Here is a 14392-nt window from a genome sequence, read left to right as displayed (position 1 = left end):
TTAAGATAATAGGGAAACAAGCTCTCCTCTTATGTCTTGAATATATTATTAACATTTGAATTGATGTATTTAAGAAGAAAAAAAATTTCTTACAATCTCTTTAAGGTTCGAATTGCATCAGATAACCCATGGAAAAATACCCCCTTCACCATAAGAGTGAATGTAAGCATAAGCATTAGGGTTTCATTTTCATATTAAATTTAGTTAGTCAATATTAAATCTAGTTAGTTAATGTATGTTAGAGAATAATATAAATCATATGTTGGGATCTCACCTAATAGGTTAAGTTATTAGGTTCAGATGATTCTTTGTCATGGTATTAGAGCTTTGATGACCAAGTGGTCGTAAGTTCGAATCCCACCATCCTATTTATTTGATAAAAATCAAGTACAAGGTAATGTGGGTCTATATATAAATTTCAAGTTCAAAGGGCTTTACAATATAGATAAAGTGATTTTCTTAATTTAAGTGTTTATCAATCAGTTTATTTTGTACAAAACATGAGGAAATAATATGGTTTTTCTTTTTAATCTTTTTTGTTATTTCTTATCTACACAAACACTAATTAAAAATCAAATATAAATTATCTTTAAGTTAAAAGTTAAATAACAAAAAGAGATCCCAAATATTCTTGAATTCATCTATACCTATAATTTCTCCGAGCTCCTTTCAGTACACATACCCGGCATATAAGTCTAAAAATAGGAACCTGATCACCCCAAGCTGAAGTAAAATCCAAAACTCATAAGAATTCATCAGGTGCAAGAGCTAGAAGTTCATATCAGCCAAAAGAAACATCAGAGGACTTCAGCAGGACCAGAAATTGGCCAGACCATTATTGAAGATGAGGAAGAATCCGAAATTCAAAAGGAACTCATCATAGCCGAGCAACAAAGACCTCACTCCTTGTTTTTAACAAGAGCATAGCCATATTATTTACCACTAGTAACATATGAAATTATACATGCACAATGGGTTTAATTAATGGAATTCGAGGTTCTTACGATTTTGATTTATGACAATTACAATCCTTCCATTCTAAAATATCCATAGATATTTAATTTTGTGGGTACCTTCCTCCAAAATAACATAGCTATATACTTTTACATATTTGTAGTTACTACAAGAAAAGGCTTAAAAAAATAAATCATCCAATTTATTTACTTGTTTTTACGGTTGAATAACCATCTAAATTTTAAAAAAAATTGTTAAGTAAGTTTTCAAAAATGGTTTTATATGAATTTTTTAATATATTTTTTCAATAAAAGTTTGTTTAGCTCCAAACTTGCACCACCAATCACTATCTCATGTTATTTTTTTAAAATAATAATAATTAAATAAAATAAAAATGGTAAGATTAATTAAAACTTATGATTGTTTAGTTAAATATTTTGATATCATATCAAAATAATTATTTCAACCTAAAATTTTTTAAATAAAGTTTCAAGAATAATTTTATATTAATAATTTAACACTTACTCTCTTTATCAAATTGATTATAATATAATCGAATTCATTATAATCACTTGAGAAAGAAAAAAATAGTTTGATATATGATATTTTTTTTATATCGCGTAGACAATTGCATTCCTATTATTTTAAAAAAATTGAACTAAAGGAAGAGTGGTTTTTACTGTACTCCTCCTCACATAATACTATTTACTAGAATAATAGTTTTTTTCCCTTCTTTTCTTTGTTGTTGTTTTTTTTTAATCTATGTTTTTTTTAATTCCATCCTTCAACATTATATTTATTAGGAATTTAGTTTCATAAATTTTTTTTCAATTTATTTTTTATGAGGTTATCATGTACTCATAACCTGGACCACGGGTTTAATACGTAAACTTGGTTGACTCGAGTTTTTTTTTTATAATTGTTATTTTTGCTCAAACTCATCTTTCAACATTAATTTGATTGAAAATTAAACTTCGTGAAAAAAATTTAGTCTATTTTCTAAGAGGTTATTCCCATTTCATAACGTGGTTCACAGGTTTGTCAGGTTAATCCTGGTTAACTCAAATATTTTTTATGTCTTTTTTTAATCGATATATTTTTCAATTTCAATTCTCAGCAATGGATTGTTTAACAATTGAGTTTTATAATTTGTTACAATTTGTTTTCTATTGAATTATCTTGGTCTTATAACCCAAATTAATCTCGGATTTGGTAGGTTAGGCTTGACTGACTTGGTCATTTTTTTTTTTTTTAATTTTATCCTTTAACATTGAGTTTATTGGAAATTGAGTTTTATAATTTGTTTTTATTTACTTTTTATAAGATCATCATGATCTCATAACTTGATATTTGAAATGACAGATTAACAAGGTTAACCCGCATTGATCTAATATGTTATTATCTTAATGTTTATTAAAAAAAATTTAATCTTAATATTTATTTTAAGTCTTCTGAGTTGACAGATTAACCTATATTTTTACTTTTTACCAGTTTTCTGAGTTGTTTTTAGAACCCCTAAGAGAATTGAGTCACTTCAAATTAATTCCCACATTGTTTAAATTTTTTTCTATTAAAAAAAATATTAACAACATTTATATTTAAAAGAAAAATTATCAATTGTTCATACTATTTCTAAGGCAATCTTTTATGTCTAAAAGAAAGATATCGAGGAGGACCGCCCTCCGTCCACCGACCGTCAAACAGCACGCAATAACCAGCTGCTCTCACTACAAGAGCAAATCAAGCATGCCAACAATCGGTTTGGTGCTTGAACTCTCAGAAATTAGGTATCAATTTTCCCGAGTTTGAGGACACATTTTGCCGACTCCCCTTGTCTTCATTCTTCCATGAGAGAACCTTGATTTCTTTCTCTCTTTCTTTTTTTTTTCTATGTTTTTTTTTCTTGTTTCTTAGTCACAACAACTTGTTCATGTCATCAGATGGGTTCTAATTACAGAATATACAAACACAAATCTATATATCTCATGCCAGATGGGTTCTAATTACAGAATTGAATGTGAAAATTGGATTTTGTTTGATGCTTGTGCAGAGGCTTTCTAATTACAATTAAGCATGCCCTCATAGACCTTTTCAGGTCATGTGGATTTACATGCATGTAAATAACAATGCGATTAGACTTCCACGTACATTTGACTTTGGGATATATTTAATTGGAATTCTCAGCCAGCTTCCATGCCCATGATAAGCAGACAATCTGTTGACTGAAACCCAAGATTTAGGCAGCACCAACTTTTTACATGATACAAAAAAAATATCCTTACACCTCTCTTAATTTAACAAGTATTTTTATTTCCTTCTAGCAATCTCAATCTTAGCACAACACCCCTTTCATGATTCCAAGATAATATATTCTAATCCCATGTTCACATCTTGTAGATTCATTTCTCATAGCATTCTTGTTCATTTGAATACCTTGATTATTAATCTATTTAATGATTATACGTTTTCAAGAATTGAAGAGATATAATCCAAACTAAGGGAATGAAAAAACTAGATTTTCTATTAAAATAACATAGTTTAAAGAGTTTTTTCAAAAAATAATTTAATATTTAAATTGACCAGGGTCAATCAAGATCAACTACCAATCCACTATCGAAACATTAGACGTGATCAACTCTAAGTAAATATCCCCGAACAATGTTAGAGAATAATATAAATCATACCTTGAAATCTTACCTAAAAATTTAAGCTATTGGGTAAGATGATTCTTTGACATGATATCAGAGTCTTGATGACCAGGCGGTTACGAGTTTAAATCTCATCATCCTCATTTATTTGATAAAAATAAAGCACATGTAATGTGGATCTGTGTAAGTTTCAAACCCAAAAGCTTTTCATTTGAGAGGATATATTAGAAAATAATATAAATTATATTTTAAAATTTTATCTAAAAGTTTAAACTATGAAATAAGATACTTCTTTGACAAACAGGACACAGATGTGAGAAAACTATATTCAGTTAACCTAATAAATATGGACCCGTATTTGTAAGAGAAGTTAAAGCAACTATATATCACCATGAGCTTCGATAGAATACAATCTGAGATCGTCTTTGCAACTTTAAAATGGAGGGCCACAACCAAACTAGGGAACAATTATAGCTAGCTCCCCCTGCTAAGCAAAGCAGCCCAGGGGAGGTGGATTGAGCTGCACCACTTCTATCGGGCAAGAAGGGCTCTAGATTCCCAAGGCAATCTATTCTTCATTGTTCAATTGAATTGGATATATATAGCTAAATATTTTTGTGGCCCTCAATTACACAATTTGAATCTAAATTCTTTATTGCTTTAATTTTGTTTAGCAAAATATTATATCCTAGACTTTCATAAATCTAAATTCAATTCCTTTTTAAAGCTAATTCTATATATTTATATTCGATTTTATTTCTTTTTAATCGTGTCTTTATGTCTTTATATAAATAAATAAATAAATAAATTATTGTTTTCTTGCAACAACTCTAATATTTCAAATTAGCCAATAGCTATAATTAATTAAACATCCGTATGCTAAATGACCTTCCCCATCATTTATGAGTCAAGAAAATTAAACCTCAAATTGACAAAGCTTAGATCACAGTTTCTTGGACGAGAAACAATCAAATTGTAGACTGAACAAAATTTATAAGGCATCAAAATTGTAGACGTTCTTGTTGGTTTTTCGGTTACACCATTATAGTCTTCATCTGCACGCCCTACCTAGTGCACATAAGACGTGGAAAAGCACCACCGAACCCTAATCTATCAAGCTGTAAATAGACATTTTTCCTTTTGACATGATGCGTTGGATCAATCTCCAACCATTAGATTGAGATTCTACCACAGTAGACAGGTTCTGGGAGGGCATAAAAATCAAGGAAAACACAGGAAGAAGATGGTGATTTAATTATAAAAAACAAAAATTGCAGTATATGGTACGAATTTACACCGCAAAAGCTGTTTATTTTAGCTAAAACAGCAACATCTCATGTAGGTTTTTGGAAACACAACAATTCCCATGTCCCTTTCTTTACGATAACCCCAATCTCTCACTCTTTCACCACCACCTTCCCTTTTTAAAAAAAAAAGGTAACAAGAAAAATAAATTATTATTCATTTAATCTCTCTTCTTCATTGCTTCTCTGTCTAGATAGACAAAGAAAGTAAAGGCTATAAATAGGGAAGAAGAGTGAAGTCATAATAAGCACTTCTATTTCTTTCAGAATTCTACAAAATAAATTTTCCGAAAGCTGAAGAGGTCGGAGTGTGACCAAATTAAGCCTGCAGGTCTGTGCTCCTTTCTTCTAAAAACATGCATTTGTTGTTATAATTGCATGGTTTCTTGCACAAATAAGCAAAGATTTTATCATAGATTTTGCTGCCCGTGAAAAAACAAGAAAAGAATCTTCTTCCTTGCCTTGCACATGAACATCTCTCTCTCTTTCTCTTTTTTTTTTTCTCATCTTCTTTGCTTCAGTGCCCATTCCCTAGATTTCCTTCATTTAACATTATTCCTTCTCTTCTGTACAAAATTCATGTGTTTCTCTTCTTTTTTACTTAGGCTTGTTTTCAAGCTTTCTTCATCTGATTTTTTCCCTTTTTTTGTTTTTCTTTTATGTAAAAGGTTTGAAGAAATACACTGTTATGAATGGGAGAAAAGTTTAAAGACAAGGGTTTCTTCTTCTTCTTCTTCTTCTTCTTCTTCTTCTTTCATGTGTTTTGAAGTTCTTTCTCTTCAGCACAGCAGTTTGATCAGCTGATCTTAAGATGATGCACTTGAGGTTTATTTTTGAGGCAGTTCATGTCGTTTTCACTTCAGCCACATGTATAATCACCATCAACTTCTGCTGATCTGAGTTATTGTTGTCCCATCAAGACTGTGGATAGATATTTGAGAAGAGAGACATGAAGAGAAAGACAAGTGCAAGAAAATGGGACACTCTCCCAATAGTAGTAAAATAATTAGTACATAAATCATGTTTAACTCATGCTAGATTCCCTTCTCATTTTCATCAGATCAAAGGGTATACAATATACATACATACATATATATATCCATTTTTCTTGTTGCCCTTCTCCATTTTTCTTAGTGTTGTTTACATCTTTCAAAACCTGGATCTTTTGAGATAAACCTCAATGCTCAAGCTCCCCTCCCATTTGTTTTTCTTCCCCTTAATCATTCTTACAGATCTTGAATATATAAGACAACCTGTCCTTCTGGTATTTCTTTCTTGGTAGTTTCTTTTGGCAACCTTCTTGAACATCTTTTCTCGCCTCATGATCATCTTCTTCTTGAAATCAAGTTTCTTTCTTTCTTCTTTTGGAGATTTTTGTTAGTCTAAGCACTTAATGCATATATTGCCTAGTGGTTTACATCTTTCTACACCAAGATCTTTTGAGCTAAACCTCATTGATAAAGCGATATCCTTCCATCTCTTTCTCTCCTTAATCATTTTTGCAGATCCATCATTTTTTTCTGAACAACCTATCCTTCTTCGTAGTTCTTATAGACACTTTTATCGAGCATTCTTTCCTCATCTCACCTTTTTCTTGAAATTAAGTTGCTTTCTTTGTCTTCTGGGGAGGTTTCAACTTTAACTTGTTGAATTAATTCATCCAAAAGGAAAAATATTTCACTGAAGAATGCAAAGAAACAGATTTGCACACCCTTAAACTTCAGTAATACAAACTTTTTTTTGTTCTTAATTTTTTTCCCATTTTCTATTTTACTCTTTAAAAAAAGATTTTTTTACCATTTACTTCTCTACAGTCTTTCTCAGACTGTTGCAATTACCTAGCTATTCCATGCTTTTTTGGTTGGCATGACATGTAAGGTCAGATCAGCTAGCTATTAAGTTAAGAAAACTGGCGCATATATAATACATAAGCTTGTTTGGGTTATGAAAGAAACGATCTTTTGTGTAGACATGGGAAGAGGAAAGATTGAGATCAAGAGGATCGAGAACACCACCAATCGTCAGGTTACTTTCTGCAAGAGGAGAAATGGGCTCTTGAAGAAAGCTTATGAATTATCAGTTCTATGTGATGCTGAAGTTGCTCTCATCGTCTTCTCTAGCCGTGGCCGTCTCTATGAGTACGCCAACAACAAGTAATTTTACCTTCTCCTTATTGTCTTTTCTTTTGGATCTTGATGGAACCTCCTTTTCTTTCTCACAGATCACTAGGACTTTGTTTGATGTTTCTTTTGTCATAATAAGTGCTTCTTTCATAGAACAAGAGACAGTGAAGGGTGAAATATTAGGAGAGTATATCCTAAATTATGCAAACTGTCCATGATTTTTGGCTTTCCAAGGAGTTGTTTGTCAGATCAGACTATTTGACTTGGATCTCAGTTGACCGACACTGATATGCTCGTTTCTTCTTTATACTGATATTATCTCGACTTTACTGGAAGTTTAGCAGAGGAATGGCAGCATAAAAGCCATCTCTTTAAATTCCTAATTATCACGGGAACGAGAGTATAAAGCCATGCCTTCTATAAGTGAAATAAGAATTGACCATATCAAGAAATCATGATCTCATTGTCATCTTCCAGTGTGCTTTCTTTCCTTATTTTTGCTGATCCTTTTGCTGGTTCATATGATCTGAAGTGCTTTTATTTCATGATTTTTTTCTTCCTCTAGTATCCATGCATTCATTAACATGTCTAATGGGATCTAATTATAAATCACGATAAGAAAGATGCTTTAAAGATTTGAAGTGTTCCTGATTTTAGATTTGCCCTATATAGTGAGTATTCACTACCATTATAGGTGTTAAAGATGATATTGATTTGCCTAGACACACTGTAGGGCTTCCCCATCTAGGCAATTAATTAAGCAAACATAGGTATGCTAGCTAGAAATCAGAGTGCATTTAGGGCTTCCACAGACAAGTATAGTGAATTCCATAGTTAATTTTTGAAGTTTTTTTTTTAAATACATTAAAATAATATTTTTTATATTTTTTAAAATTTTATTTTTAATATTAACATACAAAAACATTATAAAAACACCAACAATAAATTAATTTAAAACAAATAAAAAATATATTTTTAAAATGTAAAAACAAATAAGTTCTAAGTAGATTAGATATTTCTAAGTAATTAATAAGATAAATTTAACAACAAAAATTTTGTTTAATTCAATTAAAATATTAGCTATCCTGTTGAGGAAGAGTTACAGATTTATCAACATCAATAACAAAAAACATTTAGAGTACAGTAATGATAGTAATAATTATCACAGTAACAGTTGCAAAGAAAGCAACAAGTTCTTTCTGATCTCTCAACAGAACTGATCTTCTTCCCTCCATTAAGACCTCGGATTGTAAAGCAAGCCCTAGCTATCGTCTTGATTCTCATTTTTACCTTTTTGGTGCTGCAATATTTGAGGATCCATACTGTGTAGCTGGGACTCGGCACTCCGAGTGATTAAGCCTGGCCCTTTTCCCATTCCATTGCTAATATGGGTGCTCGGTTTTCAGTACCTTCTGTTTCCACTTCGAGCTTTCACTGACAACAGTTTAGACTTTTATCTTTTGCTAGCTCTTATTCATTCCATAAGATCAGAGATTTTAAAACAAGTCAGAGAAGACGAACAAGTTAAAAATGAAAGCTCAAGGTACTGGAGACAAACCTAGACGTATTCTTTAGTTTTCTAACTCTTTTCAAAAGCTTCATTAATGGTCCTTTCTCTTCCTCCCTCTTAACTTTATTTACGGATTGAATGCTCTAGCAAGGAAAAGGTTATCAACGAAGTAGAAAGTAGAGCAAATCTATTTCAAGTCCTTGTGAAAAGGCACATGGGGAGATTCATTTGCCATTGTCTTTCCTCCAAAGAACATGAACTGAATTTCCATGATCAGTCCCATGATAACCTTTTTGTTCAATCTTTTTTAGTATCTTTGTTGATCATAGCTCCAAAGTTTGAAAAAGCTCTATGTGTTATACAGAATCTATTAAAACTTTTTTTGAGAAAAAAAAACTATTGAAATTGAAATGCAATTAACCTCAAGCTCATATCATATCATAATAAAAATTTAATTTTTAATAATAAGCTTATGTTCAATCCCAAATTCACTTCTATCCAACTTAATTTTTAATTTTCTACCTAAAAAAAAGCTAATCATAAAAAAATAAAAATAAAAATAAAAATTTTTAACTTTTCACATGATCTAGAAATTACAAATAGCTCTTCTCTTTAGGGATGAAAATGGATGGATTTCTTGATATTCATACCCTACTCATTATTTATCGGATAAAAAATTTAAATATCTATAAATTATTCATTGGGTTTTGAGTGTCCATTACCTGATATTATTAATTAATCAATAAAAAATAAAATAATTAATATACATACAAAAAAATTCATATACATGTGTGTCTGTGTTTTATATCAATATTAAAATATGTATTTATCATATTGTATTAAACAAAATCTAAATATTTGATAAATATATTTATATAATATAAATATATATTTTGAGTTAGGTTCAGATAGATTTCAAATCAAGTTTGATAATATTTATATTTTATTTATTATCAATTTATTCAGATTAAATCAGTATTTTTCCGGCTCGGATTAAAAAAGCATCCCTACTTTTCCCTCTTCATGTTTTTCGACATCTTCTTACTTGTTACCTTGTTGCTTTTGTTGCTCCTAGCTTTGGTTTTGGTGTGCTCCAAGTGCTGGTGGTTTGGTCGTCATTTTGTTATACTTCTTTTTGAATTGTGTTGTAATTGTCTTTTCAATAATTATTCAACTACAAAAAAACTGTAAGCTCTCTTTTGATCTAAGCTCAACAACAGCTTAAGTTCTTATTAACTATGGAGTTCTCAAAGAATATTTGTGAATAAGATGCATTAACAATTCAACAAATAAATAAATAAGTGCATGTCCTATGTTTCTTATAAGTAGATAAACGTTTTAAATTCTTCTAAATTCTAAAAATTCAAATACAATTGGTTGAACATTAATTAATAATCTTGATAATGATGATTACTAATTAATTAGGCACTAAATAAATCTTAACAACAAGTTCCCTTGATCATTCTTTAGCCAATCAATCCAGCTTTATACCCACGATCGAGATGCTGGGTTTGAGAGCCTATCCTCTCTCAATGATTAAAAAATAATAATTCTGCTGAACTAGCTATGATCAAAAATTCTAAATTTCAACTCACAACCGGACTTGCAACTTAGAAAAAGATGCCAAGTACTGATGCAGGATTGGTTAATTTGGTGTCCAGTTCACGTACAGGTAACTCCTTTCTCTTCTTTTAATGGTGTGATTGATTACAATATCTATTCTTCACACAGCACATTCTTTAATCTTGATCTTTTACTCTTTCATGGCTTATATATCCCATCTTCTTTTGATCTTCCTGTTTCCATTTTCAGCTTTGGAAATCTCCCCATCCTTTGCTTGTTTCCCATAGCAAATCTAAAATCTCCTTTACTCTGAGTTCTCTTCGCCCTAAAAGCATGTTTTACTCTCCATAGTTGTCTTTTGTGTTTCCATTCTTATGTTGGTGTAATAAATGAATATATATATATATATATATATATATATATATATATATATAGAGAGAGAGAGAGAGAGAGAGAGAGAGAGAGAGAGAGAGAGAGATTTTGCAATGGTTTCTTCATTTGTAGTAATGGCAAGTGGAAAGTCAAGGAAAGGTTCTGCTATTGTTAACTGGGCGCGCGAGGTGCAAGAAAGTATCTTGTTCTCTATACAAATGAACTTAGCTGTCCTGAAAAGTTGACAACTGCAGTGGTCGATGTTTCATTGTTATGTTCTTTTGATGTATCTTCTCCATATAAAAATCTCACACGACACAGTACTATGATATTGATATATACTAGGTTTAGGTGGGTTGCCAAGGAAATGCTGTAAAAGCAACTTTTTCATGCACTTGTTTTCATTCGACTAACATCTTTACATTATATCTCGATTTTTTTTCATGTTAATTGATTTTCAAATGTATATCAAACATTATGTTTATGAAACCCTAATGCTGCTTACAAAAATGTTTGAAACGGTAAAAATTAAATATGGATCTCAGATCCTTTTGCATTGATCCTTTCCTGTTCCATTGTTGTTTGAACTTAGAACTTTTGTTTATTTTTTGTAGCAGCATAAGATCCACTATAGATAGGTATAAAAAGGCCAGTTCAGATAGTTCAAATGCATCCTCTATCACAGAAATCAATGCCCAGGTATGCTTTTTCTTCCTCTAAATTTTAATCTTTATCAATTTATACCAAGTTGTTTTAAGTTTCAGGTGCTTGAATTTCTCTCGATTCATTAGCTAGCTTACTTTTCCTGTATTATGAAATATAGTATTATCAACAAGAATCAGCAAAGCTGCGGCAACAAATTCAAATGCTACAGAATTCTAACAGGTACGATCTCCATTGTATCCTTTTTAAGGTTATAACCTAATAATGGAAAAACTATTAAACTATTAAACTATGGGACGTTTCCGTCCTCTTGATTTTGTTCTTAGAAAATTAATGCAGATTTGTGTACAAATATCTAACTTAATCTGCACAATATTAGCTGAACATGTGAATTTGTGATGCAAAGTTTAGCTTAAATAATTTTGTCAGACTATGATCCCCTTCCATAGCCCCTCTCGTTCTAGGTGTAATGAGATTTGATCCATCATCCATGACCTCTAAAAAAGTACTGAATGACTCTACTAAGACTTTGAAACTCATACATGCCTTGAATGGTCCTTTCTTTTACACACTCTTCATCACAGTTCGGTGCTGCTCATGCTTTCCCTTCTTGCTTGTAGGCACTTAATGGGCGATGCTGTAAGTAATTTATCTGTGAAAGAGCTTAAGCAGCTGGAGAATAGGCTTGAGAGAGGCATTACTAGAATCAGGTCAAAGAAGGTAAAAAGATCATACAACTGGAAGCAATTATGTAAATGTTCAGTCACGTTTAATTAATATATCATCACCTCTTGATATGATCATTTGCAATTTGCAGTAGTAGTATTTTAAGCCACAGTTTAACCTATATGAATAGGGCTTGCTTATGATCTTAATTTCTTGTCTTTGTTGCTTCAACAATTATATCTTTCCATTGTTTTATACATGCATATAGAATTAATCATGTACATCACTGTAATGGATCTCAAATTTTTTGCTGTATCACAGTTCTTTATATGTCCTCAATTATTTTTGTTCCTCTACTTGTCTTTTGCAACAGCATGAGTTGCTGCTAGCCGAAATTGAGTACTTGCAGAAAAGGGTAATTTCTAGCTTGCTATCACTTTCATTTTATACTATAGGAACCTCTCTTTTGTCTAATTCATGTCCAAATTGATTTAAACACTTCTTTTTAGGAGATTGAGCTGGAAAATGAAAGTGTTTGTCTTAGGACCAAGGTAATGAAGAACACCAAATTCTCTTACGTATCAAATGTTGATGAGGCTCTTCTTGATATTTCCATATCCTTAACAAATATAACACCACGTATTTGACTTAAATGGTTAACTTGATCTTTATTCTTAACAATCTCAGATAGCAGAAGTTGAGAGGCTTCAACAAGCCAACATGGTGACTGGAGCAGAGCTGAATGCAATCCAGGCATTAGCAGCCTCTCGCAATTTCTTTGCTCCACATTTGCTTGAGGGTGGAACTGCATACCCACACAATGACAAGAAGATTCTCCATCTTGGGTAATCATCTTTCCATTTTATCTTCTCTTTGTTTTGCATTGCATGTTATCTATTACTGAATGCTGAAGAGGCATGCTCCTTCAAGTAAGAGGACTAAATGTTCAGTATTGACTTGTTTTTTTTGCTTTATTCATGCAGGTAAAAAAAGAAATATTGGAGAACTGGTGTGCAAGTGGTATTTTGATATATATATGTAATTCAATCCAGAAAATAAAGATACTACGATATTATCTGGTAATATTGTGGTCATGTGTGCCCTGCTTAATTTGGAATTGATGTTTAAGAGTCCTTAATTACCTGATCATTGTCAACTGGATTTATTATCTGCCTAGATAAGATGTGAACATTACTGGTACTTGCTTTAATTTGTGTGGTTTTTTATGAAATCTACTAATAAACAGCTAGCTCAATATTAATCACTGCTGAAAGGCTATTGATTATGCTAGTTTTATCTTGTTTTGTTTGAAGGTTTTCAGTCATATAAAACTATCTAGGAAGCTCTTTGAGGGATGATACTGCCGCAGAAAAAGTTCAGGTCAATCTGAAATGGGAACATCCAATCTTAATACCTGCCTATATCATAGTCAATTCCATTGTAATTACACCCAGATTAATCCATGATTAGGGTAACTTGATTAATGTGTTTATTTAAATTAATTTAAATGACTTCAATAAAATCTACGAAAAAAATCATATTAGATTTTAACCGGATTATAAATTAGTCTTTTTAGATCACCGGATCAATTTCAAGTTGATTTTTTTTACACCTAACTCTAATCAAGAATAAATTGATTAGATCTCAAGTTTACTTGTCAAGTCAGATTAAATCTCGAGTGGATCTATTAGTAAAGGATTATAACCTACTAGATCTAGATTATAATTAAATTTATTATTCGAGTCTGTTTAGGAATACGATGTAAACTATATTTTCTTAAATTTTGAAATGTTTTTTTGTTAAAAATTATTTTTATTTATTTTCAGATCATTTTGATATAGTAATTTTAAAAATAATTTTTAAAAAATAAAAAAAATTATTTTAATATAATCTGAAAATATAAAGCAAATGTAACATGCCCTAACCATAAATGTTTTTAATTTTAAATTTTTTGAGGAACTTGGTCTTGGTCAAGAAAACTCCCTTAACAGCTGACCAAACTGTCTCAAACCTATGAACAAAAAAATAGTTGTCTCAAACCAAAAGGTCCAAAACACCGTTGATTGGACATGAAAGCCACCGCTTGCCAACTCCGACTAACCCTGAACTTGCCACACCGAATGAGAGCATCTCTTTAAAATATCGCAAAACGATTAGAGATGGCAAACTAGCAATATCAACCTGCCCCCTGGAAAATGCAGTCATAGACTTGCTAGAGAGTCCTACTTACCCACCTGCTTCTAAGATTTCAAGATTTTTTCAAAGCTTAAGACAGAATTGTTTTCTTGAATAGATCTTCAATGATTTTTTTTTACTATCTAATAAAATATTTTAAAAAATGTGCAAGAAATTTGGCCAACATGACTACAGGGCCAGGAAAACATGAATCCAACCCTATATCTAATGGAGGGTGCTAAACCAAATCCGTTCCAGCCACCTCTAATGGAGGGTGCTAAACCAAATCCGTTCCAGCCACCTCCATTGCTATTCCCAAGCATGAGCACAAGAAACTCCACAAAGTCAAAATCCCATATTCACTAAATGTGCTTTAACCACCATTGATGATGGCAAAATTAAAATGAGCAGACA

The 14392-nt window shown here is 31.3% G+C and overlaps 1 protein-coding gene across 1 annotated transcript; it reads left to right on the top strand.

Annotated features, from left to right (window-relative positions):
- The first annotated feature begins 6877 nt into the window (after positions 1–6877).
- On the top strand, positions 6878–12652 carry LOC133706297 (agamous-like MADS-box protein AGL11). The gene is made up of 7 exons (XM_062131804.1): positions 6878–7059; positions 11092–11173; positions 11298–11359; positions 11758–11857; positions 12177–12218; positions 12313–12354; positions 12491–12652. The coding sequence occupies exons 1-7, from the start codon at positions 6878–6880 to the stop codon at positions 12650–12652; spliced, it is 672 nt and encodes a 223-aa protein (XP_061987788.1).
- Positions 12653–14392: the final 1740 nt, after the last annotated feature.

The sequence above is a fragment of the Populus nigra genome, chromosome 11, assembly GCF_951802175.1.
Source record: "Populus nigra chromosome 11, ddPopNigr1.1, whole genome shotgun sequence".
Taxonomy (NCBI): Eukaryota; Viridiplantae; Streptophyta; class Magnoliopsida; order Malpighiales; family Salicaceae; genus Populus; species Populus nigra.
Note: the sequence above shows the minus strand (reverse complement) of the source record. Positions and strands in the feature narration are given on the sequence as shown.